Consider the following 26966-nt stretch of genomic DNA (forward strand, 5'->3'; position numbering starts at 1 on the left):
AGGGCGGGAAGCGCGCGCAGGTTGGTTGGCGGGAATTCTCTCAGTCCGGAGCTCAGAGAGAGAAGCAGCAGCTGATCGGAGAGCAGTAGCTCCTGTCGGAGAACCGAGACAGCAGCAGCTGCCGGTCCTGCTCACCTCTCCGCCTCCCAGCGCTGCTTTAGGACAGCTGCTCCGCGGGAACACCGTGCCCGGGCTCCGGGGAGGAGGACTGAGGGACTGGGAGCAGCTGAAGACCCGAGAGCTTCTTCTCAAACTGAGGAGGAGCAATGCCTGAGGAGCACTGAGGACCGGGCAGGAGACATGAAGCAGGAGCGGAGAGAGATTACTGAGATCATTACCTTTAACATTAATGAAACGGACAGAGCTTTATATCAGATCTGAGAGAAACTAAAACATGGATACATGTCTGAGGAGACTGAGACAAGAGCTGGTAGGTACTGTCCTCTGAACCTCTCCACTCACAGCACAGGTTTAACTACTACATAACTTCACTAACCTTATGTTAACTAACCTAGCTAATAGATTATCAGCAACATTAGCGTTAAATGTGCTTTTCTCGCTGAGTTATTTCGTAATTTCCCTGTTTTTACTGTTTAATTACTGACTACAATCTCTCAGGGTTCATGTTCATGTGTTTCAGAGCTGACTCACCACATGCCCACCACATCTGGATGCTCTGCACATTTAACTAACGTCCCAGCTAACAGAGAACATTATAAAAACGTTTTGGCAACATTTTGAAAACATCAAACTGTAACCTGTAACGTTACAGAAATAATGTTCAACGAAAGTAAAAAAAAAAAAAATACTAACATTATCGAAACATTAACATTCCCAAAACTAAAAAGCTAAAAACATGGATACACGTGATGTTGCAAAAATGTTACCAGAACGTTATAAAGCAAGACATAAAAATGTTCTAAGAACATCCAGAAAACTTGACCCAAGCCAGCCAGGAGACTGTTAGATCTCATCTAAGAGAGAACAATTGGCAAAGTTTAAGTAACCTTCCCAAAACAAAAAATAACACTTACACAAGTGATGTTGCAGCAATGTTACCTGAACCTTTTAAAAACATTCAATAAAAACATTGTACAAACATCCAGAAAACGTGACCCTAACCAGTGTGGAGAATGTTAGATCCCATCCAACAGAGAACCTTTGGCAACGTTTTGAAAAGGTTCCAGGAATTTTAACCTGCAAAGTTATGTAAACAATGTACCAAGAACAAGTGTGAAATAATAATGGTTTGCTTCCCAGCTAGACAAATACTAACGTTATCAAAACGTTAAAAGTAACATTCCCAAAACTACAAAAAATTCAACTTTGACACAAGTAATGTTGAAGCGATGTTTCCAGAATGTTTCCAGAAATATGAATTAAAAATGTTTTAAGAACGTCCAGAAAACTTGACAGATTGAACAAACAGCTTCTCTTCAGTCCTAATTTGTTGGTTCTCTGGTGGTGTGATGATGTGTGAATGGGCAGATGATATCTCTGTGTTCGCAGTAGCTCTTGTATCAGCACCATGGTTGCTCAGGTAACCAGCAGAAGATATTATAACCAGAAACAGACACCCTGCTTTTATAATGAATATACAGTATGTAGCTTTGCAGGAATAGTAGCAGAAGCACATTATTGGAATTTATTCTATGAATATTTTGCCTACTTTTTATTTAGTAACACAACTTCTTTTAATAAAAAAAATCTAAGGGTTGCTGCTTTAAATTAAGTCTTATAGTCAATACAGGCTTTGCATTGTATTTTTTTGCTGTTTGTTTATTTCTGTTGCTCTGGAATGCTCACTTCTTTATTTCTTAGATTAGATTAAGACCAAACCAGATAGCATATCTCTCCCAGAGGGCCAAAAGCATGCTTTTAGTGGGCTTCTGTTTACAACCACCAATATATATATAAAATCTGGAACAGGATTATATGTTTCATGCCATGACATGTGTTTACTCCTGATTCCACCAGTACATAAAGTAGCACAGTGATTGTTAGTCAGATAATGTACAGACACTGTATGGTAGGTCAGTTTCCTTCATTTATTTCTGGTAGTTTTGACTGTTTTATTGAGGAATCCTCAGCATTAAGCTGTTATTCCTATCCTCTGCTTTGACATGTGACTGTGGCCACATAAATAATTAATTATAAACCATATGTGACGTATAGAAGTATAGTTTTTATTGGTTAATGCCCAGGATCTGCCTTAATTTGTGTTAAAGAAGCTTTTGAGTGCTCTTGGTATGATTGTGTATTTCTCATTACCTTTATTCTTTAGGTAATTCAGCATGTACTGTGCTCATACTTCATCTCTTCATGTATCACTTTGGATTCCACAAATATGTAAAATCTTACCCATGACTAAAAACAAAATTAAAATAATTTGGTGAATAAGTTTCATACATTTCTGCTGAGGAATCCTTGTAGTATTTAGATAGTTTTCTTATCCCTAGCTACACTAAACATCATACTGATAAACATATTTTATAATATAGAGAACTAAATCAGTTTCCTGGTTAATGCCCAGCAAACAAAAACAAATCTTTCATGAACTATTGGTGTGAGTGTATATATATATAAAAAGTTGGTATATAACCAGATACTGCAGAAAGAGGGGATTTATTTCTGACATGATCCTCACAATAGAGATTTCTATTTTAAGGCTTTCATACCTTAAAACCTTCAACATATGAAAAACAGGCGCGTCAGAATTTGAAAATAAACGCATGTAAATGAATGGCGTCTTTCACATCCAGTCCGGCCAGGACCTTTACACGGACACGTGAATCCATCGTAGCACGCACTTCACGCCTGTACCTGCGTGCCCGAATTTCGGATAACTCAGCGCTTTTGCGGGCGCTTACCGCATGGGTTGTGCACGACTACAAAGAGGTTTTTATTTATGTTCAGATTAAAATTATAAACTGAACACATACTTTCCGCTGCACAGCGGGGTGGTGTTTTCGAAGATGGGAGAACAGGTTTGATGTATTTCCTCCTTTAGCTGTGACCACATTGATTACAAGCTTGTTGATTACAAGTCTGTTTTCAGGCTGTTTGAATGAGCGAAATATGATCAGAATTATGTTAATTAACACTAACATAGAAGCATAGAACTATTATTTAATTAAAATGATTTTTAAGAACAGCTAAACACAGTGCGGAGAAGTTCACGTGCGAGAGATAGAGACACAGAGAGAGAGAGACAGAGAGAGAGAGAGATTTGCGTGTTCTGATGTGAGCTACTCACAGGTAAAGATTCTCTTTTATCTCCTCGTGCTCATTTTAGTCCAATACATAATTCTGCAGTTTCTCAGTGTTTTCTGTCGTATTTTGCGGCTAGCGCGAGCGCTTACAACTAACACCGCGGACCGCGAGGTGCAGCCGCGCTGCCGCTGTTGTGCCGAATCTGACTCCCTGCTAAATCCGACTCCCGCTTCGCGGACAGAATCAGCACAACACCTCCCGCTGTAGAACTGCGGGAGTGAAAACAGCGCTTATAAATAAGTTAGTTAAGTTTCACTTTCAGTTTTCGTTATTTGGTTCGTTTTCATTAACAATAATAATTGTTAATGAAGCTCTAGTCTGATGCACTTTCTGCCGTTCTCACCGCTGTGTGCTGAGTAGCTGAAGCGGAGCAGAGTTGCGCATGCGCGGGTGAGTTTCACCGCTGGCTTGCGTTTTACCGGTAATAAGCAAACACACACGGTATGATAACCGTGCATTTTAATACCACGGTATACCGTGAAACCGGTTACCGCTGCAACCCTAATCACAACCCTCTAAAAGCATCTTTCAGCAGGGATTTGCACTCTGGTCATGTCCTGTCTCTTCATGTATCACTCTCTATCCACTAGTCTGTGAACTCTCACCCCTAACCATTAGCAAAAACAAAAGAACACAGGGGCTGTTTGGTGATTCAGCTCTTTTGCTCAGTTATGGGCTCTGCAAAAGCCTATTTACTTAAAATTTTGAAACACTGATTACATAACACAATACCAAAGCTTTGATTCTGAAGGGACACAGAGGAAGGACATTTAGATTTGTTGTTTAAATTATGTTAGTTAATCTCTTTTTATTACTAAAAAGACTCTTTAAATGTGGGTAGAACATGGCACAGACTTGCTTACAGTTATTGAAATGAAGATCCAAATTTTTTAGAAGCACTTATTTGTCCAGTTGCAGTACTAAACTGTCAACACAATGTGCAACCAATGTTATCAAAACCCTCCAGAATGAACTTGAGGATTATAAAGACACCAAATGAAACATCAAACATTTTTTTTCGGCCTCCTGAATGTTTCTTGTGAGTCATACCAATGCTAAAAGTGATATATAAAGAAAAACAGTTACAGAAGTGTGAGCTGTGAAAGTGGCAAGTCTAGAAAGTTCAGTCTCCTACAAGGTGTCAGTGAATTAATAACCTTGCCCTTTAGATAAGATAAACAACTGTAGATAAGCATGTTCAGCACAATGTCTCGATGCATGTGAATATATCTACACATATGTTAGTCTGGAAATAAGGCGTGTTTAGGTAAATTTCTGTCATATTGCTTTTTTTGGAAATGAAAAACACAGGTGTGCCAATATCTGAATACAACCCAGACCGACGTGAATAGTCAGACGTTGATTGCTATAGTATCTTGGTAGTGAACTGTCAACACAGGTGCATCCCCAAAGCACATACACCCTGTCCATGTAACTGCGCCATTAAAATAGCAATTCACCAAAGTCAGAGAACACATGGTTCTTAAAGGGAATGGCAGGTGACATGCTGATTGGTTTATTGCACGTTAAGCCCAAAACACACCCATTAATTAATTAATTTATTAATTAAGATAATTAATACATGCCTTTTACACATTTTAAGCTGCACAAGCCATACTTTTCCAGTCATCACGATAGCAAAGACATACTGACATGCCATTAATTTAAGTTGTGAGGAGCGTGGTTGACGGCTTGCCTAAAGATTGCTAAAATAGAACTCATGCATTGCAGGTTTACTGTTGGAAAATCCCTGTTCTGAATGGTCTGGCTCATTAAGATATAAACTCAGTAAAGGTGGACTGAGATACTTATTGTGTGAGAAGGGGCTGGGTCTACCAAATGATTAGCCGAATCTGGCTCCACTTCTGGTCTCTATTGCACATATTCTGGCTGCAAATTTGACAGAAAAAAAGGATATAGAGCCACAATGTTCATGCTGTATGTAGTCATTGACTCAGCCAATTTTAATGTCCATTTTTAAGCATCTAAGACAAAAAAAATTCTTGATGTTTGCTTCAGAACATTCCTGAAGTTAATACAATAATATAATGACTTAAATAAAAAGCAAATAGTTTGTCTAGTCGTCCCTTTTAACTAAACCACAGATTGTCTAGCAGTTACAGTATCTGTCTTCCTGAATACCACTGCGGCTAAATGGTTTTAATTACCTATTTACTGTATGACATCCTGAAATGAAAGTAGCAGTAGATTGTTGAGTGATATAGCAGGTTGAAGAAAGCTAATGTAAAAGTGAACGTGAGGCTAACTAAAACAGATCATTTAACAGTAATGGCTTGCCAGCTGTTTCATGTCATGACAAGAATGGTAACCCTAGCCTTGTGATATTCTCCCTTCACGTCCACGCTAGCATGCTTGATGTCAACCCAACAGGAGCTCTGAAACAGGCTTGGTTTCAGTTGATAAGGTTGTGCTGAGCAGAAGCAGTGCACACTCGATGCGCTTGGCACTTGAGGCCAGAATTTAGAGAGCTCATATACAAATCTCTTGGCAGCCACACAAAGAAATCTATCGAGGTTTTAGCAAACTGGTTTTGACTCATTCTGGAACCTTCTGCTCATAGAGATGTTACACTTGAACCCACATCCACGGCACAAGACCAGGCAATGCCTTCTCGGCTTCTTCAGAAGCAGCACCAAATTAACCATGCGTCTGCCAGCTGGAACCCTCATAAGGGGAGGCAAGCCCATGCCATTTTGACTCACGGATGCCATATCTAAGTTTGCTAACATGGGAAGAGGAGCGTTCGGCTGCTGCCTGGATCCACAGATGCGTTTAGAAAGAAACCCAGACCCCCTGCCCCGGCTGCCTGAGGAGAGCAGTCTGGCACTGCAGCTTTAGATGGGCTGCTTTTGCCAGGGATGCCACATGGCTGTCTGTCTGCCATTTTGGCAAAGTGGTGCAACTTTTATCCCAGGACATAAAAGTAAGGAAAGAGTCAAAGAGGAGAGTCATTTTTGACAAAAAAGAAAAAAGCCAAATTTGACTCCAGCATTTTATTTAATAAAGCAAACCTTCATTGCACTAATGTCGTAATCTTACAACGAACCCACTACACGGTTTAGTGTTTACATAAAGAATTAACCTGACAGTTACAAACTGTTAAAATTATTTAACAACACAAAAACAGAATATGTAATGTAAATATGCACTTAGCTGTGATGCTCAAAAACTTCTGTGCAACTTCACTGTCCGAAAAGACCTTAAAAACAGGCTTTAACTGCCACTACATTTAAGGTGGAAAACTCCAAAGCTAAATGCAAGTGAGATGTAAATTTACTAAAAATTAGACATCTTGTTGAACTACTCTAGCAGTCTCTAGCAACATTAATGGACACAGCACTGGCTGTGATGTATGTAGTTCACACATGAACCTGTATGTCAAGAAATTGTAAATGCCTGCAAAACCTTGTAATTGTAATGTCCTATCTGTCTGTCACTCTTTTCAAACTGTTTAATTTAAATTGACTTGCCATGAATACACTGGCCAGTGTTCATCCCCACTCACACCTCACAATTTATACAGGTGTGGATATTCCTATGCCTCATTCTGTCCAAACTGTTTGCACCAACAACACATCTAACACATAGGGATTGAAGGGAAATTTAAAAAAGAGGCAGAGCTTCTGGAGCTTTGAATTTATGGATCTTACTGTGGACTACAGCTTAGATTAGGCACAAAAAATCTAGCCAAAGCCTGTACACCTGTCCTATCCTGACCTGGCCCGCCCCATAAACTGTCATTATGAGCCCAATTTAAACCTGACATTTTTTTTATTAAGTAGAGCATTAAAACTGACAATTTAATTACAAATTTGAGTTGTGTGAATGAGCGAAATCTGTTCAGAATGATGTTAATGAACAACTATTAAGAAAGGAACTCCAAAGTGTAGGTGCTGGTGCAGCTATTTAAAATTTTAAATGACCACAGTTTGATTAATTACTTTGCTATATTGCGATCACCACACCAAAGCTTTATTAAAAGTAGAAAAAAAGTATTAAAATACGTGGGCCTACATCACAGACCATTTTCTTGAGCCCGACACAACAGAGCACAAGGAAAGAGGTGGTAAAACTCAGCCTAACTCGGCCCGAGATCTTGGGCAGAGAATCTAAATTCTAAACCTAGGACTAGTTTATATAAAGGCTTTTGGTTGTTGAGAGCAAAAAGTCATATCTTCTATTACATCCTTCTTTTTGGTTCCATTTGGTATCTTTCTTTTTAAGAGTACGCTGGCTCGTTGACATTTTGGCAGATTGGTGCCACACATACCTTTTATGCCCAAATGAGAAAGTTAAGAGTTTCCTGACTGGTTCTTCATTAGTTTTGCCTACAATTGTAACAGTTGCAAATATGTCATTCATCAGCAACTGAAAAATGTAATTTTCGTACTAAAAATAGTAAAGAATGTAAGTGATAAGTAGCTACTTCACCTGTCTGTAATGCTGTAGCCTCACTGACCTTGCTAATTGAATACTGTCCGTCAGACACAAGTGTGAATGCCACCAGAGGTCGACAGGGTCAGTCTGTGTGTGGCACGGAGGTCACTGAGGGGTGAACCCTGACCCCTCTGGAGCTAAAGGCTATTTTGGACTCAGCATGGCAGGATGTGTCAGATAAACTAATATATACGGCCAACACTGCAGTGGATATCTACTGTAAATGTAGGTAGAGTTATAGGATGTGAGGTAGATCTGTCTATGTGCCTACATCAATTAACTATTTTATCAGCTGCACACTCCTCGTAGGTGCACTTTGTAGGTTTTCAATTACTGACTGTAGCCCATCTGTTGCTGTACCCCCATCTGCTGTGTCTAATAACGGCAAGTGGCCACCATAAGACCATTGCTGACCAGATATTATTTGGATGGTGGCTAGTGGCGTAGGAGTGTGTGTAGTACAAGTGTTTCTGCCTCAGCAAAAATGGACAAATGGTCTGTTAGCTGTTAGCTAACGTTATTATCTAGTTAACTAACTAAGACTTCACCCTCAAAGATACAGTTTTTATCATCAGTACTCATCAGGTCAATTCGGTAAAAAATCTAAGATTTAGAAAGTATCCTGAAATGCAGTCGTAAAGACCATCAAAAACATTATGATGAAACTGGCTCTCATCAGGACCTCCTCAGGAAAAGAAGAGCAAGAGTTTCTCTATTGCACACAATACGTTCTACAGAGTAACCAGCCTCAGAAACAGCAAGTTAACAGCTCCCCTTTATTGAACACTTAAGTTACTACATGATTTCTTATGTGTTCCTTCGTAAGTTTGGATGACTCTAGTATTCATTTACAATGTAGGTAAAAAAAAAAAAACATATGAAGCATCAAATCAAATCATTACAAATCAATACTTTTTTTAAGAATCAATACAGTATTATAAAAAACAATATTGTGATATTTAATTAAATAATTTCTTCTATGCCTATTATCCAGTAGAAAAAGACCATCTCACTGGACTACCTGTACAAATCTAATCCAGTGCATCACAGAGGCACAGAGGCATCAACGTCTGCTTCAGTCACCACAACATTTTAGTGCTCGCAGGATCACGGATTAGCAAACATGGATTCTATTTTTAACTTCATTCGCTTGACCTAGTAATGTCTCATACGCTTTAGGCCGTAAATTCAGGGGTAGCCTGGAGTGGCATGTGAATGTAATTGTGCTCAGAGGTGGAGTGCGCTGGGTTCTGGGGGAACAGGCTTGTTTTGTGTTGCTGTTTTTGTGCTGGTATAAGAATGGGCCAGTGTAGAGCCAGACCTTTACTCATTCACTCCTGTTCTTCACACAGCCCTTCCTTCCCCTCAGCTAAAATTGGCCTGGCAGCAGCTGCAGCAGCGAGATGAGCGTACATGTGCTTGTGCGTGTGTGAGTGTGTTTATTGTGCTGGAGTTGTGAACGGTAACCTCACACAGCCTCAGTTGTCAGTGAATGTTCTTATCTTCAGAAGCACTGCAGTGAAGTCTGTGCAGTTTTAGAGAGATTCATTCATTTATAGAGATTGATAAAGATTGATAATGTTTTTTATTGGTGTTAATCAATAAAAAAAATGAATTGGTCACAGAATTCTTTTGTGATAACTGGGTATTATTATCTATTCAATTATTTTGTCTGTTTGATTGACAAAGTAGAATTATATTGATTTTAGTGGAGTCAGTTGCTTAAAAATGCATTGTATTATTCGCAACAATATTCTGTGATATTTATTATTAAAATCATGATTAAAAACAGAGTGTGCCGTTTAAGGGCTCTGACACTTTTATCCAAACAAGCTGTTGCTCGCCATGCCATGTATATACTGATATGCTGTCTACCACACATTAGTGTTAGCTTGTGCTAAATGGCAAAACACATTAAAAAAAAGTTAGTTCATGCTTAACTGAGATAGAAAGACAAAACCATGACCGTTTCTTTATTTGTGTTCTTGTCTGTACTCGTGTTCTTGTGAACGTCATCGGTCGCAGCCTAAGATTTGCATCTGTGGTGACCTGCATATTATGACCTGCTCTGGCCAGACAGAGTAAGACAAAAAAAAAAGAAAAATGATCAGTAAACCACTTTCCCTAATAGCTTTTACTTCCTTCCCTGTCCATGTTAAGATTTCAGAGTGCATGCTAACGTATCTCTCACACACCGCTGCCCTTATCAGTTGTAGTGTACATAAAGTGTCTGACACTGATATTCAAATCTCAGATAGAGATTTGAGCATGAACTGAGCACAAACAGCTTTGATGAGTGTGTGTGGATGCCGCATTTCACTCTAAATAGGTCAAAAGGAAATGTCTCGACTTACCTTATCGCATGGAAATGCATGCAAATGGATTTTTCTGGAGGATTTTGTCTGGAGGAGGTTTGCTGTTTTTTGCAGCGCTTCAGCCGACAAAGAGGATTTAATAAACACGTGTGAGAGATATTTTTAACACAAAGCTAAAAAAATGACAGCAGTCAGCCAAGCTGACAGATTAACACCATGTCTGTCCTCCATTAACACTTAGAGTTGGTAGGATTGCACAGCATTGTGTGCATAAGCAATAATCAATAGTTATATTGAGAGATGTCTAATGTAACATGAAGCAAATTCAACCATAAATGAGATGCTACAACTTGAAACAGGCTAGAATTTAGTAAAAAAGGTAAATTTATACTGATTTCCTTTTACATGACTTATTTGGTAGATATAGATTTTATCAGTTGGTTTTGTCACAAATCAAAATTATGACTTTCATCATATCTCAATACAGATACTGAAATGATTTCTTAGCAATAACCTAAAATATCAGAAATTAATGAAATAATAGAAGATCCAACATGGAACTAAATATTATAATATTAATATTTATTTATTAATAATAACAGAAAAAAACTGAAAAGATAAATGTGATGTTTATTCCTCATTTTAAGTAAGAACATAATATGTAAATGGTATTTTTTTATACTTAACTCTAAATATTAGCCCCACCCCCATGTTTGCGCCCATTTGGGATCAAAGTTTAGGAAAAGAACCAAGTCACTGTTCAGTGTTTTGATTCACTCTTTTGCTGAAAAGCAGAGAAAATCAGAAAATAATGCAAATAATTAAAGGCTGGGAGACGTTTAAACTTAAAAATCTGCTGATATTTAGTAAATTATCATGTGATCTGTGTGGTGTTTGGGTGCTTTGAAGAACTTCTACGATGGGTTGAGTGTGAAGTCTACTCATTAAGTGAATCAGTTTCATGAATCGAGTACCAATTCGACGGAAATAAAATAAATAAAAACATTGTCCATTCGTTGATATCAGGCTCTGAGCTGGTGTATACACAGCCACAGGGAAACTCAGAAAGAACACAAACCATTGCAATATCAGTTTTGTAACAATATTGTGCAGCCCTAAGATTAGTGTTTTATTTCAGGTTGTTGAGAAACTTTCAGTTTATTTTCTTTTCCATCCTTCCAAATTGCTGTATATCAGAGCAGGTTATCAGCAGTGCAAGTTGCCAGTGCTTATATAAATTGCTGGTCCCAAAAGTAGGTCTGCCAGGAAACTGTCAATTAGAGCACCTCCCAGTGTCGAGGGCTTCAGTCTGGACCTCTGGGCTCCTTCACATTCAAGTAAGCACGCACACACACTGATATACTATTTTATACAATCTCAGGACATAGGGTCATAAATATGTCCAAGTTTATATATTCCCACACTATTTAAAAAGCTGCCCTTTGCAATGTATAAACATTTCATGATAAATGGATGAACAGAGATTGCTTAAAATAAAACTAATGGAAACTTTCTTACCACAAAAATTGTGGAATCCTTTTTCTGGTGCAACACAGAACCACAATTAAGGGTGAAAATCCACACCAAGGTTCATGTCTTTGTTACATTTTATATTTTTGATCCAGTTAGTTTTGGTTTCACACTGCAGTTTAGCGAAATTGTGCCCAATTAGCCATTTTCCCTCCCAGATATCATGCGTTTTGTTAGAGCTACTAGGTATCAGGTATGAAAGGGGAGCAGGCCTGTTACATTTGTTGTTTTGGGTTCAATTCTCTTATGCTGGCCACTGGATATTCAACCTGGCACGTCATGGAAAGAAAACTCTATGAGAATTTGACAAATATAATTGTTGCTCTCCACAGAGATGACCTAGGCTACAAGAAGCTTGCCACCTCACTAAAACTTAGCTGAAGCATGATGGTCAAGGTCATATAGCTGTTTTCCATGACTGGTTCCACTCAGAACAGTCCACATGTTCTGCATAGTATCCAGAGGTTGGGTTTGAAAATAGACGCATGGGTACTGCCAGAGTTGCTGTAGAGCTTGAAGAAGTGTGAGGTCAGCCTGCAGTGTTCAGACCATACGCTACACACTGCAACAACTCTGTCTGCATGGCACGGTCCTGCAACAAAGCCTCTTCTAAAGCTGATGCACAAGAAAGCTAGAAAACCTTTTCCTGAAGACAAGCAGTCCAAGAGCCTGATACTTGATGACTTGTTTGGCTCAGAACATGTTCAGAATGTGTGGTGATGTCCTGGAGAGAAGTACAAAAAAAAGATATGATAAAATATTCAAAAAATATTCAAAAACATCTTGAGATACTATATATGTAAGTATCTCCCTTTCTGCCTTCTTAGTTTTTGAAAATTCAAACATTGGTATATAAAATTCATTGTCAGGAGCTTTTTTGCTGATCCTGTGATTCAGTCAGTTTTTTCTGCTATTTGTACAGTAAAACATACAAAACCAAATTTCTCTTACACACACACACACACACACACGCATACACACACATACGTCAAGAGGTCCCAGTGCATTACAGAGATACACTCTGTATCCCCTAGGCTCAGATTCCATTTCTACTGATGACCCACACAACATAACATTCATATTTAATGAGCAGAGTGATGAAAAAAGTGCACTTAGAACTTTAGTTTGGTAAATCTAGGCTGCTTTACTTCCTGCCTCCAAAACGTACACTCTGAAAGGTTGTATTAACTCATGAAAATGAAATAGGTCTCTCTGCCACAGAGTTAACTAGGGCTGTGGATCACCACTGATATACAGATATGATTATTTTCTGATTCACAAGGTCCCAATTCGATTTAATTTAATATTAATCAATTTCAGATTTTGTTCACATATGAATGAGATTTTCAGATAACTACTATAATACATATAAAAACATTCATCCTACCATTATTAAACATGTTAGTGTTTACATAGTTACATTTATGTTTTTTTTGTATTAGTATAATTGAATGTGTCCATAACACAACAGTGTACATTTAATATAAACAAGCACACTTCCACACCACTTGTGTCAGAAAAGTGTCAAAAAAAGAACCAGAAAAAGGTTTTGAATTTGTTCTTTAAAAAATTGGATTGATTTGCATTTACTCTGAATGTAACTTCCGCTGCATTTAAGGTGGAACAGGAAATTCTCAAAACGTGATTGCAATGTTACCAAAAATGAGACACATCTTGTTTAACTACTCTAGTAGGCTCTAGTAACACTGAGTGAAAAACAGCTCACTAACGTTTCGTTTCTCTAAAACTATCGCATGTTATAAAACTGCAGTTGTAGTGCATTTAAGGTGGAATTTAAGGTGTTGGTTATATGCGAGTGAGATATGATAAATTTAAATACAGATCACATAAACACTACAGTGGTGTGTGTTTGCTCACAGTGCTTTTGGGGTAGTGGTTTGCCGGCCACTTCTGGGAAGGTTCACCACTGTTTCACGTTTTTGCAATTTGTGGATAATGGACTGTAATGCGGTGGAGTCCCAAAAATTTAGAAATGGCTTTATAACCTTAATTTCTTTTCTTTCTCATTTGTTCCTGAATTTCTTCAGATATTAGTCTAGTACATTTTGTCAGGTAGGTCCTATGTAAGTAATTTCTTGATTGAGAACAGGTGTGGCAGTAATCAGGCCTGGGTGTGGCTGGAGAAATTAAACTCAGGTGTGAAAAAACACAGCTATTTTTTAACTGGGGGCTCAAACACAGGGCCATGTAGGTTTGATTTTTTTTTTCTTTTTTAATAGTGTAAACCTTCATTTAAAACTGCATTTTGTGTTTACTTGTGTTGTCTTTGACTAATATTTAAATGTATTTGATATGTGTGTGTATATATATATATATATATATATATATATATATATATATATATATATATATATATATATATATATATTGATCTCAGGTTTATATGAATATCAGTATTAGATCATTTAAATAAAGGTCAGTTTGTAAAAAAAAATATTTATTTATTTATTTATTTGTTTATTAAATAACCTTTGGTCAACTTTGTTATGAGTGTAAGTTTTTGCCCCCACTTTTCTGTATAGGTGTGTGTGTGTGTGTGTGTGTGTGTGTGTGTGGCTGTGTAGCTGTTTGATAGATGCAGTGAAAGCCCCTCTTCACTCCAGCTGAGTCTATGCACTGTGTGTGTTTAAAAGCATGCCTTGGGTCTCATGTGCCTGATTTTAGTGGGTCATTTTAAAACCTGCCGTGAGCAAACATTCATTATGCTTTAGATGCACAGATGCAGTCATTCAGAATCAGCTCAGCAATTTATAGCATTAAGGAAGCTGTAACTAATGATGGCAGTGATGTTTTACTGGATATTATTATTCACATTTCTACTGGGACCTTATTACAAAGGTAATGTATAGATGTGGTTATTCAACTATGTAAATATCTGAACACAACTTAGTACTTTTTGCTTCATCTGGTATTCAAATAAGTCTCCAGTTTGGAATAAAACGTATTTTTTTTTTTTTTTAGATCATCATCTATTATTGTGCAGTGCAGGTTCATAGGGAATTTTGATGGCAAGCCAACAAAACAGTCACATGATGAAGGCATAGCATCCCAGCACTCCATGGTGGCCTCCAGTTTGGAATCCGCTGGCCTAGATACTTTGCAGTTTTGTCACAAACCCTCATTGCCAAGGTTAGATTGGAAGAGTAGTGAGGCTATCAGTGGGGTTAGCAGCAGGCTACAGGCCGAAAATACGTGGCTAGGAACTAATGCTAATGCTGCTCCAGCAGTGCTAGCCATGGTTAGCTGCAGGCTATAGGCTGATAATACTCACTTCTGAATGCCGAAAGAGCTAGCGCTTAGCGCATTTAGCAGCTAATGGTAGTACTCCTGCAGCCTCGGTGCTGGAGACACTAAACCGAAACTCCTGTATAACAGTGCTCTTCAGCAGAGTGACTTTACTGCTCTTTACAACCTGACTGGTAAAATTCATACATAAGGTGCACCAGATTATAATGCGCACTGTTGACTTTAAAAAAAAGAAAGAAAAGTTTTAAGGAGCGCTTTGTAGTGTGAAAAATACAGTAAGTTGTGTAAACGATAAGGGTGTAATGAAGCACTAATTTTTATATATTTCTTAAGTGTATACACAATGCCAAATTCACCTTATTTAAATGCTCCATGTATAAATATTAATGTAAGTGCTATTTATTATTAAGTAAATATTATGATTGACTGTTTTAAGGGACACCTCACCACAATTGTGGCACTAACCACAGCCCCCCAGGCTCAGCCTTAGCTCACACAAGCCAAGAGCAACGAAAACTCCATAACAAACCCTTTTAGGAGGCTTGCAACAAATAAATTATGGACGGTGGACAGCTAACAACTGTCTGTTGATTGGCTTAAAAAAAGTGGCTGACATCAAAAAGTGGTTGTGGGATTGCCTTCAGTCTGAAATGATGATGACATATGTCCTCCGCTATTTGCTTACGCCCACTGGTTCTCTGGGCTGCACTAGCAGGATTCTGACCTCTGGTCTTAGAACAATGCAAATTTTGCCATTGCGATGCATCGTGACATGATGCATCGTTACACCCCTACTGAATAATAACATTTACCAGGCGGCTACACACTGTCTCATCCTCTGTGCTGCAGAGCAGCTCCCTGTATCTGTCTTTGAAGCGTTTCCCTGCACAGTGACTGACATTTACATGTTCATTAATGAAGCTCATGAAAGGCTGGAGTTTAATCAAGGGAAGAGGTTATTAACAGCCTGAGCCTCGTTCCTCTGTACATTACCAGGGGACCTGCACACACTACCAGAGTAAACATCCGGGCTGGCGTGTGCCATGGGCCATTACAGGACCATATCTTAGCAATGGATGCAGGATTTAATCAGAAACATGTGGATCCCAGTGGCACCATGTCTGATTTCAGCTTTGGTTATCATGGTACACCAATATCTGCTAATGAACATGTGCCTAAAAGAACATAGTGGGCCCTACCTCACTTGCCATATAACTGCTTAACATAGATATTAGGTAATAAATCCAGAATAGGGATTAGAACAGCATCTCCATTACAATGTGAGCACGTGCAATAATAACACTGCAGGACATGCAACCTTCAAACTTCAAGTGGCTTCAGATTAGATCAAGAACAGTAGAGTGCAGAGAGACTCATGGAATGGGTTTCCATGACCGAACAGCTCCACCCAAACCTTACATCACCAAAAACAATGCAGGACAGCAGATACAATTGGCAATATAGTAGATTGTTGCTGTCCAATGAAAAACAAGTGTCTCCAAAACAGCTACTTTACAGGAGAGAGAAAAAAACTTCTAAACTTTCAGTGAAAGTCAATGTAAAAAGAGTTTATTTCAGGTCATTTTGAAGTACTATTGTTCTAAGGGACAGTTTGTCTGTTCAAATTATGTAGTAAACTAAAAGCAATTAAAATAGTGATACTTGTTTTTTTATTGGACAGCGAGGATATATAACGTGCACATGCTCCGGTGGTCTCTGTATTTTTTTAATAAGTCAGTATAAACTTGATTTATGTCACTGTATTTGAAGTACTGTGACTACTACAAGTCTAGTTTTAAAGAGAAAAGTGACATTAAACCAAACTTTAATCTGTATTTAGGTTCTGGCAAAATAAAAGACTTTTCATGAGCCAAAAAAAGGAGGATAATCTTAAAAAAAAAACATTAATTACATTAATTACATACAATTAATTGCATTAATTGCCATCATTGGCATAATGCACTAGTAAATGATATGCTTTTGAAAGTTATTATGGAATTAATATACACTACCAGTCAATATTTTCGACACACCAGAATATGTTTTATAATTTAGATTATTCTTAGTATCACATTTATCTTTGAGGACAGATCTGCAGACTCTTGGTATTTAAATCTCAGTATCTTCATGAGGGAGAGTCGCCTGGAATAGTTTTGTCAGCGTCTTGAAGGAGTTTCTGGAGGTGCTGAATAATAGTTGCTGCTTTTCCTTCATGCTGTGAAGCTCCAGCTCATCCCAAATCACCTCAAATCACCATCTCAGTTCATCAGGTTTAGATCAGGGGATTAATGTGGAGAACAAATACCTTATTTTTTAATGCAATTTTTATCCTATGCAATTCCATATGTGTCCCTTCATTGTTTTCATGTCTGTAATATTAATCTACTATATACAAAATAAAGTATGTAAAGAAATAAAGAAAAACATGGAATAAGAAGGATTCCTACTTTTGTATACACTGGTAGTGTATACAGGAAGATGCTCTCTCAAGCCATCCCCTGAGGCAACAGTTTATGATCACATGATTTACATACTGTTTTCAAATGATTTTTGGCAGCTCAGAGCACAACACAATAGTTTGAAGTAGCGTGACGCATTAATACAGAATTGATTTGATTGTGCAGTCATGTGTATTAATATGTATCTATAGTAAATGTTGTGGGCGGCACGGTGGCGCAGTGGGTAGCACTTCCGCCTCACAGCAAGACGGCCTGGGTTCGATTCCCGGCTGGGGCGACCCTGGTCTTTCAGTGTGGAGTTTGCACGTTCTCCCCGTGTCTGCGTGGGTTTCCTCCGGGTTCTCCGGTTTCCTCCCACAGTCCAAAGACGGCACGTTCAGGCTAGTTGGACCTTGATTGAAATTGCCCCTTAGGTGTGAGTGTGTGAGTGAATGTGTCTGTGTGTCTGTCTGTGTCTGTCTGCCCTGCGATGGATTGGCGGCCTGTCCAGGGTGTATCCTGCCTTCCGCCCGATGCCTGCTGGGATAGGCTCCAGCCCCCCCCCGCGATCCTTCACGGATAAAGCGGTTGACATTGAGATGAGATGAGATGAGTAAATGTTGTCTACATTAGCAGGCTAGCAGTCACCTTCATAATTTATTTACTCTTCCAGTAAAACATATTTAGCAGTGCTGGATAATGTCAGCACTAAGTATTGTTCAGAGTTCAGTTGAGCATATAGTTTTGAGAGTAAAGACACGGCACATCAGTTCACCAGCAGACAAGCACATGGTGATGTTCATTAACTTTGTATCATACAGAAGAGGCCCTGAATAATTCAGGAGCAATCTTTTTGAAAGCCTTTGCGGTAGGCATCTGTAGTAGCAGAGTGAAACAGTTCATGTGATAATGCCCCTGGAATTACCCAAGCAAACAGTAATTATGTACAGTTACCCAGCTCCTAAAGATGTCTAATTATCACTAATGAAGTCCACCATATGTGAAGCATGCACCAGAACACTGCATACAGACAAGCTGATGGCTATAATCACTGTACCGTAGCTTTGTTTAAAGATAACTCAGAAATAAAGGCAATTTTATGACAAAACACAAAAACCCCAATGCTTCAAAACAACATTTTCTGAGGAGACGGAAAAACAGCTGGGTTTCCCATTGTTATTTTGCTACAATGAACTTAGGAAATGGTTAAGAACTGTTTTTTCCTAGGAAAAGACTTTCCCTCTTTCCGTGCTATTGTGAAAATCAGGTGGACCGACTGGGTTATTTCGGTTTACTGGCCATTTTAAAATAGTCTAATCAAGCATTAACAGACGAAGGGGCGCGCACTTCCTTTTGGTATTAAAACATAATATATATATATCATATACTTCTCATTCAATGTTTTTATTATTTTTTTCTGAATTGTAAATTAATACTAAGGTCATCCAAACTATGAAGGAATACAAAAGAAACCATGTAGTAACTTAAAACTTTACTGGCCAAATTTTTCCTGTGCAACAGGGGCAGTCCTGATGAGAGCCAGTTTCATCATAACATTTTGATGGTCTTTCTGACTGCACTTGAGGATACTTTGAAAATTCTTTAAATGTTTAGGATTGACTGACCTTCATTTCTTAAAGTCATTTATTTTTACTTATTTGAGTAATTCTTGCTATAATATGGATTGGAACATTACTTAAATACTGTAGGGCTTTTCACTGTATACCAACCAATTACAGTTTTAAACTTAAATTTGAAAATGTTTAATGAACACTCAAAATAAATATTTAAAATAATACATAGTTTTATTTAGTACAAATATGCCATTTTTTTACAACATTTTTTATTAAATAATGATAGTACAACAATATAAAAAATGTACAACAAAAATGTAACTTTAATTACATTGTTCAATTTAATAAATAGTAAAACAGTTACAAAACAGACTGCTCAGAGTTTATGTCAAGTTTTACCATATTACGATATGGCACACCCCTTCAAACAAGGCACAATATAGCTTAAAATTAATTAGTCATTGTATATTAAGAATTATTATGTTTTTCACGTATTCACCCAAAACATTAAAAGTTTATTTTACTACTTTTAGCCAAATCATTTTGTTTTCCAAATTATTTGCATTTCTACTGGTAACCAAAAACTCTAGCATTCACAAATACATTTAGAAAGATATTTTTCATTATTTATACTCCACTTATTTCCACGGTTCAGGTCATTTAGAGAATCTAATGATTATATGAGAGACAGTAAAACATGACCATCTTAACATATGGCAGACCCCCCCTCCCTAACACTGGAACTCTCACCCGTTTATTGTCAGTCGATTCTGCTTGAGTGAACTGGCCCCTCTGTTTGGGATTAAAGTCTAGACGGGTCCGATTGGGTGCCAGCGCAGAACACGGGCTCCAATTGGCCGACAGCTACATATAGAGCAGGAACCTTGGCCTTTGAAAGGTGAGAGCGTTAGAGACTGACAGGGCATCCAGAAGGCAGGGAATCCCCTCAGTGAAAGTTGATGAAAGGTAAGCTGAGAGCTGTTTTGTTTGGATTTGCTGATACGTGCCTAGATTGTCATCTGCGATAATCAGTGGATAAAGTTTCACATTCAGTAAATTTAAGCTCATATATAGTCAGTGTTTTTACTGGCTAGCTGTACTTGACATTACTTGACCTGTCAATATATCTAATTACTTACTTAAGTTAATTACATTACTTAAAATAACTTGAATGAGCTGTTATGCGACAACACGATTTAAAACTGTGGGTTTTAATTTTTTTATTGTAGGTTTTATTTACTTAGGATGCTTATAAATGTTTCTATATCAATTCCAGTGTCTTAACATACTTTGTGATTAACAGTTCATTGCTTTTTAAGAGGATGTAATTGTATTATTAACTTATTTTATCATTGTATCAATAATCACCATTATTTTGTGGACAACATAAAGAGTTATTGTGACAGGCTTATTTCTGCATTGCCATCTACTGTCGATGAGTGCAATGCAATGGTTACACTTAAAAAAGTAAGTAAACAGCAAAGGTAACAGTAATTCACTGTTGAGAAAGATTACAGCATATTACTTTAGAATACGAATAGCTTACTATTAATAAATAACAGAATATTACAGTTTTTTAGAGTAAGCTTTGAATAGACAAACACATTACAATACTTTAATTATTCTTTGCAATTAACATACCTGTCCATTGAAGCATGTATCTCCAATTTTTTTTTTATTATTATTTATTACATAACTTAAACAGCCAAATGGTCCCTTGATGGTCCCAAAATCTCTTGATGAAGGGACCAATATAAATACTTGAAAAAACTGAAATAAACTCTTCTTACATTGACTTCCATTGGAAGTTTAGTTTTTTCTCTCTCCTGTAAAGTTGCTGTTTTTCTTTGGAAAGCGACGATATGCACTTTAAATGTGTGGGATCTTTAGTTGGCAATGAAATACTATGAAACATTTCACTATAAATTATCAGTTCAGTATTGGTAGCTAAGACACAGCAAAATTATGGTTTTGCGGTTCTCAAACAGCATAAAAGTACACAATGCAGTTAATAAAATGGTAACTTGCTCTTATGATCTACAACCCAAGAGAAGCTAGCCCCAGTAACCAAGAGGTCTCACTGATGCTGAGTTAGGGGAAGGGGGGCATGCCCATATGCAAATAAATGATGACAGATGCCAATAAGAAATTTTTTGAAACATTCTAAGTAATTATGCTGTTTAATTTATGTGATATTTGTTTTTAATATGGAATAAACTCTATTTAAAGTGAGTAAATGGTTGCTTTAGACTGTATTTAGTAGATTGTATGTTACATTTTACAGTTGATTATCGGGTAAAATTTAAGAAGCTACTGTATGTAGTAGATTTGATGTGTTTTGCCTGTTTTTTAGTCTCACAACACAGCAGTAAGTAAGCTTTTCAATGTAACTATTTTTTCCTCAGATGTTGCTGTCATATTTACAGTTGTCACCTGTTTTCAGAATAAAGGTTTCATAAGCAGATTTAAAATAAAAAATATCTACTCTGTGCATTAAGCATGATGCTATTTTGCATTTCTGAACATTGTTACCATTCACTGTTATTGCCTCCTGCACCGATACATGTCCGAACACGACTCTAGCTGGTTAATCTGGGGACCGTTACCCCACTGAGAAACAGTGCAGTCACGTGACTTGGCTCTCAGTGTGCTGTGGGTGTACTGACAAATCTACCTCACAGCTGTGGAAGCAGCATTCCTCTCTCAGACTCAAGCCATATGGAAGCTGTATCGCTCAATGTGGGTCATGTGACAAACCGACACGGCACGTGTGGGCAAAAATACAGAAATACCCTTAAACAAGAAGTTACAGGATAGGAAATCTTAAGCCAGGAAATCTTTCATATTAGGTAGAGACTGATTGAATGTTTCAAGTGTTTCTTTAGAATTTGATCACTATCTTTCCTTAGAATCGCTTTGTCCCGGGACAAATACTTTCCTTGATTGTAATCCTGTTAAAAGCTTCCAAAAAGCATGGCAAATCATGAATGTCTGGCATGCTAAGTAGTTGTCACAGGGCTTTAAGTGAGGTGAAATGTCAAGTGCTTACAAAGCCAAGGTTATGTTTGGGCTCTTGTCATGTTAATTAACCATGTCATCTCTTTTCTTTTGTCATCCCCTCCCTCGCCCCCTTCTCTCTGCAGCTCTCTATGAAGGAGGCTGGTGATGGTCTTCATGCTCAGATGACCTCGATGATGGGAGCTCTGCAAGAACTCAAACTTCTTCAAGTCCAAACCGCACTTGAGCAGCTAGAGATCTCTGGAAAGTCGAGCTGCGTGACTCAGGCTCCAGCCAAACCGTCTAATCCTGCCCCTGACCTTGAGGAGCAGCGACGTCAGCTTTCTCGAACCCCCAGCCAAGAAGATCAAGGACAGCTTCCGCATCCCCATCCCAGCAGCATTGGGACTTCGCCCTCGACCTCCAGCTTAGAGAGCGAGAGCACGCCTTTGCCTAGGAGAATCTCAGGATACACTGCACCACAAGTGGAATACTGTGGCCCGAAGGTGTGCCAGCCCCCCATGGAGTACCACCATGACCAGACCCAACCTGCACATGTGTCCCAAGTGGATCTGTCTGGGATTCTCTACAGCCTCTCACGAGAGGGACCTTCCCTGGACAGTGACTACACAGAGGACAGCTTGGACGACTCCAGCGACTGGACCTCCTCACTTATGAGCCGCAGTCGCAACCGCCAGCCTCTAGTGTTGGGCGACAACGTGCTTGCTGACCTTGTTGGCAACTGGCTGGACCTTCCAGAGCTGGAAAAAGACTGCGACGAAGGAGAGAGAGGACTTAGTAGACCGGACTCTCCAGCTCATCCGCTTCACCCGAGTCGATCACAAGAGTTCTGCAAAAAGTTTTCACTGACCAGTAACTTCTTCAAGAAGTTCCTGCGCAGTGTGAGACCTGACCGGGAGAAGTTGTTGAAGGAGAAACCTGGATGGATGCCACCAGGTCACGATCCACAGGCTGAGCTATTGAAGAGACCCAAGAAAGCAGGCAAAACCAAGGGCAGTTTCTACTTGCCGTTTTGGGCAGGGGGACAGCAGGCAAAGGGTAGGCCTTGCCCTCAGCCAGTAGAGGAAAGGAGCCAGTTCCTAGGACTTTACATTGACAGGAGGCCTACAGAACCAGTGGAGAAGGTCCAGCCACTGTTTGACTACAATACAGCTGTTTGGGTTTAGCAGGAGGACATTAGCAGGGGGCCAAGTCTTATCTGTAAAGGGCAAGTGCATTTGCAGGTTTTCATCGTAAGCAACCAGCGGCACAGGCATTTGATTTTACTTGTTGTTCACCTGTTAAAACATTGGTTTGTCTTAAAGCAGCTGATGTGATGTGCATATGCTTGTCTGGAATGAAAACTGCCAGCCACTTCGGCCTTTTGCAGATAAGATTGGACACCCCTGGCTTACAGGATGGGTGGAAAACAGCTGGAAATTGGGGTTTGGAATAAAAAAAAACTGACTGAGATTAAAAAGGATTTGATTCAGACTGCATAGCTGACAATCTAATAGAACCCTCAGGGTGTGAAAGTAGGTCTTCCTCTCATGATGAATCGTCGCTGGCTCTACTTAACTCAATGAGAAAATGAATACGCTGCACCCTTCCACTGATGTACTTTATGGTTTAAATTTTTTGCTCTAATTGTTTTTCCATCCACTCCTCTACCCTCAGTAATCATGTTTACTAGTCCAAGTATTGCTGCATGTAAAGCAACTGTGCTTCCTTTGTCACTGTTTCCTGTTGCACAAAAACCTACCTTTGTATCCACGTAGTACTGAAAAAAATACCAGGGACTTCTGTCTATCTTTATCCAGGTATAAAAGAGGTTACTCTTGACTGATCCAGGAAAACTGCTTGGCACACATTTACTTCGGGCTCTGTTTTCAGGGGTTACATTATTCATGGCACAGAGAGAGAGAGGGAAAGAGAAAGAGAGCGAAACAGCTTAAAGCCATCTGCTTCTCCACGCTTACATAAAGCTCTGTCTTCAGTACGTCAGAGACGTGGGACAGACAGAGGAGCTGTCAAACTGCCTCTTAATCAACACTACACTCAACACTGATGACACTACCAGTGTACACCACCATTGTACACGTAACAGTAAACCACGGCCAAAGATGAAGCAGCACACAGTATTTAGATATTCTTACTTACCATTGTATCAACCTATAATCTTTCCCTTAAAGGAAAAAACGAAAACAAAATTACACCCTTGTTTTTCTCAGAGATCAGAAACTTTCAACACATAAGAGGTCATATATTCACAGCTGGCCTGGTCACTGTAATCTACGTCTACAATCAGATTAACAACCACTTCACGAGATCATAGCACCTGAAGACACACCTAATCCCTTTTTAATCCTACTCAATCTGCAACAGAGGGAATACTGAGGCAATATGAGACTACTTACAGAGGTTTTTTTGTTAGTCTGCAGATGGGATTGGAATCAAAAAATGCTAACAAAAGCTAAAAAAAAAATGACCTTGTATGGTGAGCTCATCTGTTATATGATAAGATGTAATTCACTGGATATAAAGCACTGAAAAGGATCACTAAAGCTAATCAACATAAGTCTTTATTATGTTCAGCATGTACTATACTTGATAAGGGTGTGGTTACAGAACCTCTAAACGCATTTTTAATTCAGAAAGTTCCAGCACTGTTATGCAAACAGCAATTAGGCCTGTCATGATAATTATTATTGCCAACAATATATATATAAAAACAAACCTGATTTTTATTTATTGTGTTTTTTTTTTTTTTTTGCTGACCGATATTCCCCATTGTGTATATTGAGGCGTATTTATGTTGTTTTGTTATTTTACCTGATCTGTGCCAGAAGTGAGCACAAAGGAACATCGGTCTTGTAGGAATAGAGTTGAGAACTATGGATTAACTGTCAGATAAGTTTAACCATAATAGTGTTGAATACAGTTTTACTGCTGCTGTTGTCTTTCACACTGTTTAATCATTAAGTCATTCACATACAGTATTTGTAGGTTGTATTCCAACGCAAGACAAATGGCTCAAATCTGATTTTACATCCAAATCCAAAGCTGTTCACAAAATCTTTTTAAATGTGTCCATTTATGAAATCAATCTGAACAGTTTGTGCTTTTTAAGTGGCATGCAAGCGCTAAAAAGCATTGCTTCATGTGAAGTTTCGGTTTCATTATTGTCAGAATCTCATTAACTATAAGTGAGTTCAGGTTGCAGTTGGAATTATCACAGAGAAATTCATTCGAGCCTCGCTGAAAAAAGGACACAGTATGCAGACACAAAGTTTTTTTTTTTTTTTCTGTAGCCACATTCTGCCAATTCATTAGGAACACCGCATGGCTAAGACAAAAGCCTTTAAGTATTATTGGAACAGAGCTCTGTTAACTTAATTTATCCCCACTGAAATCTTCAACTCGCCGCTGCTGTCCATTTTGGATTCTACTCACAGTCATTTTGCCATCTATTCAAAGTCTTTTTTTCCTTTTTCTTGATTTAAAAGCACATGAATTCCCAATCTGGCCATTCAGACAGAGTTGCGTTGCTGCAGTTTAGATATGTGTTGGATTTCAATACCACATATTGAAGTGCCCAAATTGACAATGTTAGATTTAAAGTGTTTTTTTGCTGTTTACACATCCTCACAATCCACACATCTATGTCACATATGATGTAAAAAAATAATAATTTGGATCACGTTTGAATTGGTTTGGAAACATGTTAGCATTAAGCCAAATGAGTGGAGAGCCCATTAACATAAAAGCTGAGCACTGTTGTGTCACATTTGTTTAAAAAAGCGGTTTCATCTAATTTATGTTCTATTTATGTAGTTTATTTAAACAATATATATTTATATATTACAATTCAATGTCAGAATATTCTTCATTATTTTACAAAAAAAAACATCATGACAGGCCTAAATGCAATGACCTCTAAAATGTATAACATTATAAATAATGGTGGGAATTACAGGGCATCTCATGATACAATATTATTTATTTAATTAGTGCCACATGGAGTAATGAAGCAGTAACTTTAGTAAGTCAAATTGGGGTGATACTTAAAGGAGCACTAAATCCCCCCTGATTTTTGCTGACTCCACCCTCAGCTCAAATTTGAAAAAGGCTTAAAATGGGAGGGGTAGTTTAAGAGGGGCACTGGGTGATGTATGGGTTTAGAGACAGGGAAGGAGGGACAGCTGATTGGCTGAGCTGCAGCAGCAGCAGTGTGCCTCTGGTAGTGGTGAGACGTATATAATTGGACATCAGCAGGGGACATTATTGATGGCTGATCTACATATTGTGATGTATCTGTAATGTATCGCAAAAGAAAAGATACGATATATAGCAATACTGATATTTTTTCCCACTCCTAATTATAACAGTAAAAAAATCGAGAGACAAATTGTAAAGCAATACAGCAGACGACTGGGTGTACTTTCTGCATCATTAACAGTTAACCAAAACTCATCACACAAGCAAATCCAAACTTTAGAAAGGGTACATGCTGATACACAAAAGCCATACTGAGCTCTGACGGTACAAAGATTATTCAAATATGTCAACGGTTGTTTTTTATAGAATTTGGAAAGACTTTTGTACCCAAGTGAGATTTGTAAGTTGGAAAAGTAATTTTGCTGGGCAAAGTTAATTAAAGCCTCTCTGAGAGGGTGGTTTGTACAGAACTGAATATAGAAATGTACTGTATAAATGGTGCTTTTTATGTCTCAGATGTCTAGTTTGTACATGTTTTAGCAAAGCAGATAACTGTAACTTCCAGTCACTGATTCTATAAACTGAAACACTGTTTTATGAAGCCTGTTTTGTTTGTGTGATTTTATCATACACCAGTTATTTTTAATGATGAATTAAAAACTGAAGTGTAGATTACACTGTTCTGTGAGAGATACCAGATGCCATGATTTTCATAAAATATACAGTACCAGTAAAAAATTTGGACACATTTTCTCAAACAATGTTTTTATTTGTATTTTTTTTTTGTCTACATTGTAAATGGATACTGAAGTCTTCCAGACTATGAAGAAACACATAAGGGATTATTTAGTAACTTAAAAGTTACACTTAAACAAAACAAAATACAAAATCTGTGA

The 26966-nt window shown here is 38.2% G+C and overlaps 1 protein-coding gene across 2 annotated transcripts; it reads left to right on the top strand.

Annotated features, from left to right (window-relative positions):
• LOC103023171 (PAK4-inhibitor INKA2) lies at positions 1-26671 on the top strand. Of its 2 annotated transcripts, none has more exons than XM_007228508.4 (2): positions 1-430; positions 21999-26671. In XM_007228508.4, exons 1-2 carry the CDS (start codon positions 395-397, stop codon positions 23037-23039), a joined length of 1077 nt encoding a protein of 358 aa, XP_007228570.2. In that variant the 5' UTR covers positions 1-394; the 3' UTR covers positions 23040-26671. The 2 variants fall into 2 exon arrangements, with proteins under 2 accessions (XP_007228570.2, XP_015457493.2); XM_015602007.3 differs by lacking the exon at positions 1-430 and adding an exon at positions 19707-19821.
• The last annotated feature ends 295 nt before the right edge of the window (positions 26672-26966 follow it).

This window comes from Astyanax mexicanus, chromosome 24 (assembly GCF_023375975.1).
Source record: "Astyanax mexicanus isolate ESR-SI-001 chromosome 24, AstMex3_surface, whole genome shotgun sequence".
Taxonomy (NCBI): Eukaryota; Metazoa; Chordata; class Actinopteri; order Characiformes; family Acestrorhamphidae; genus Astyanax; species Astyanax mexicanus.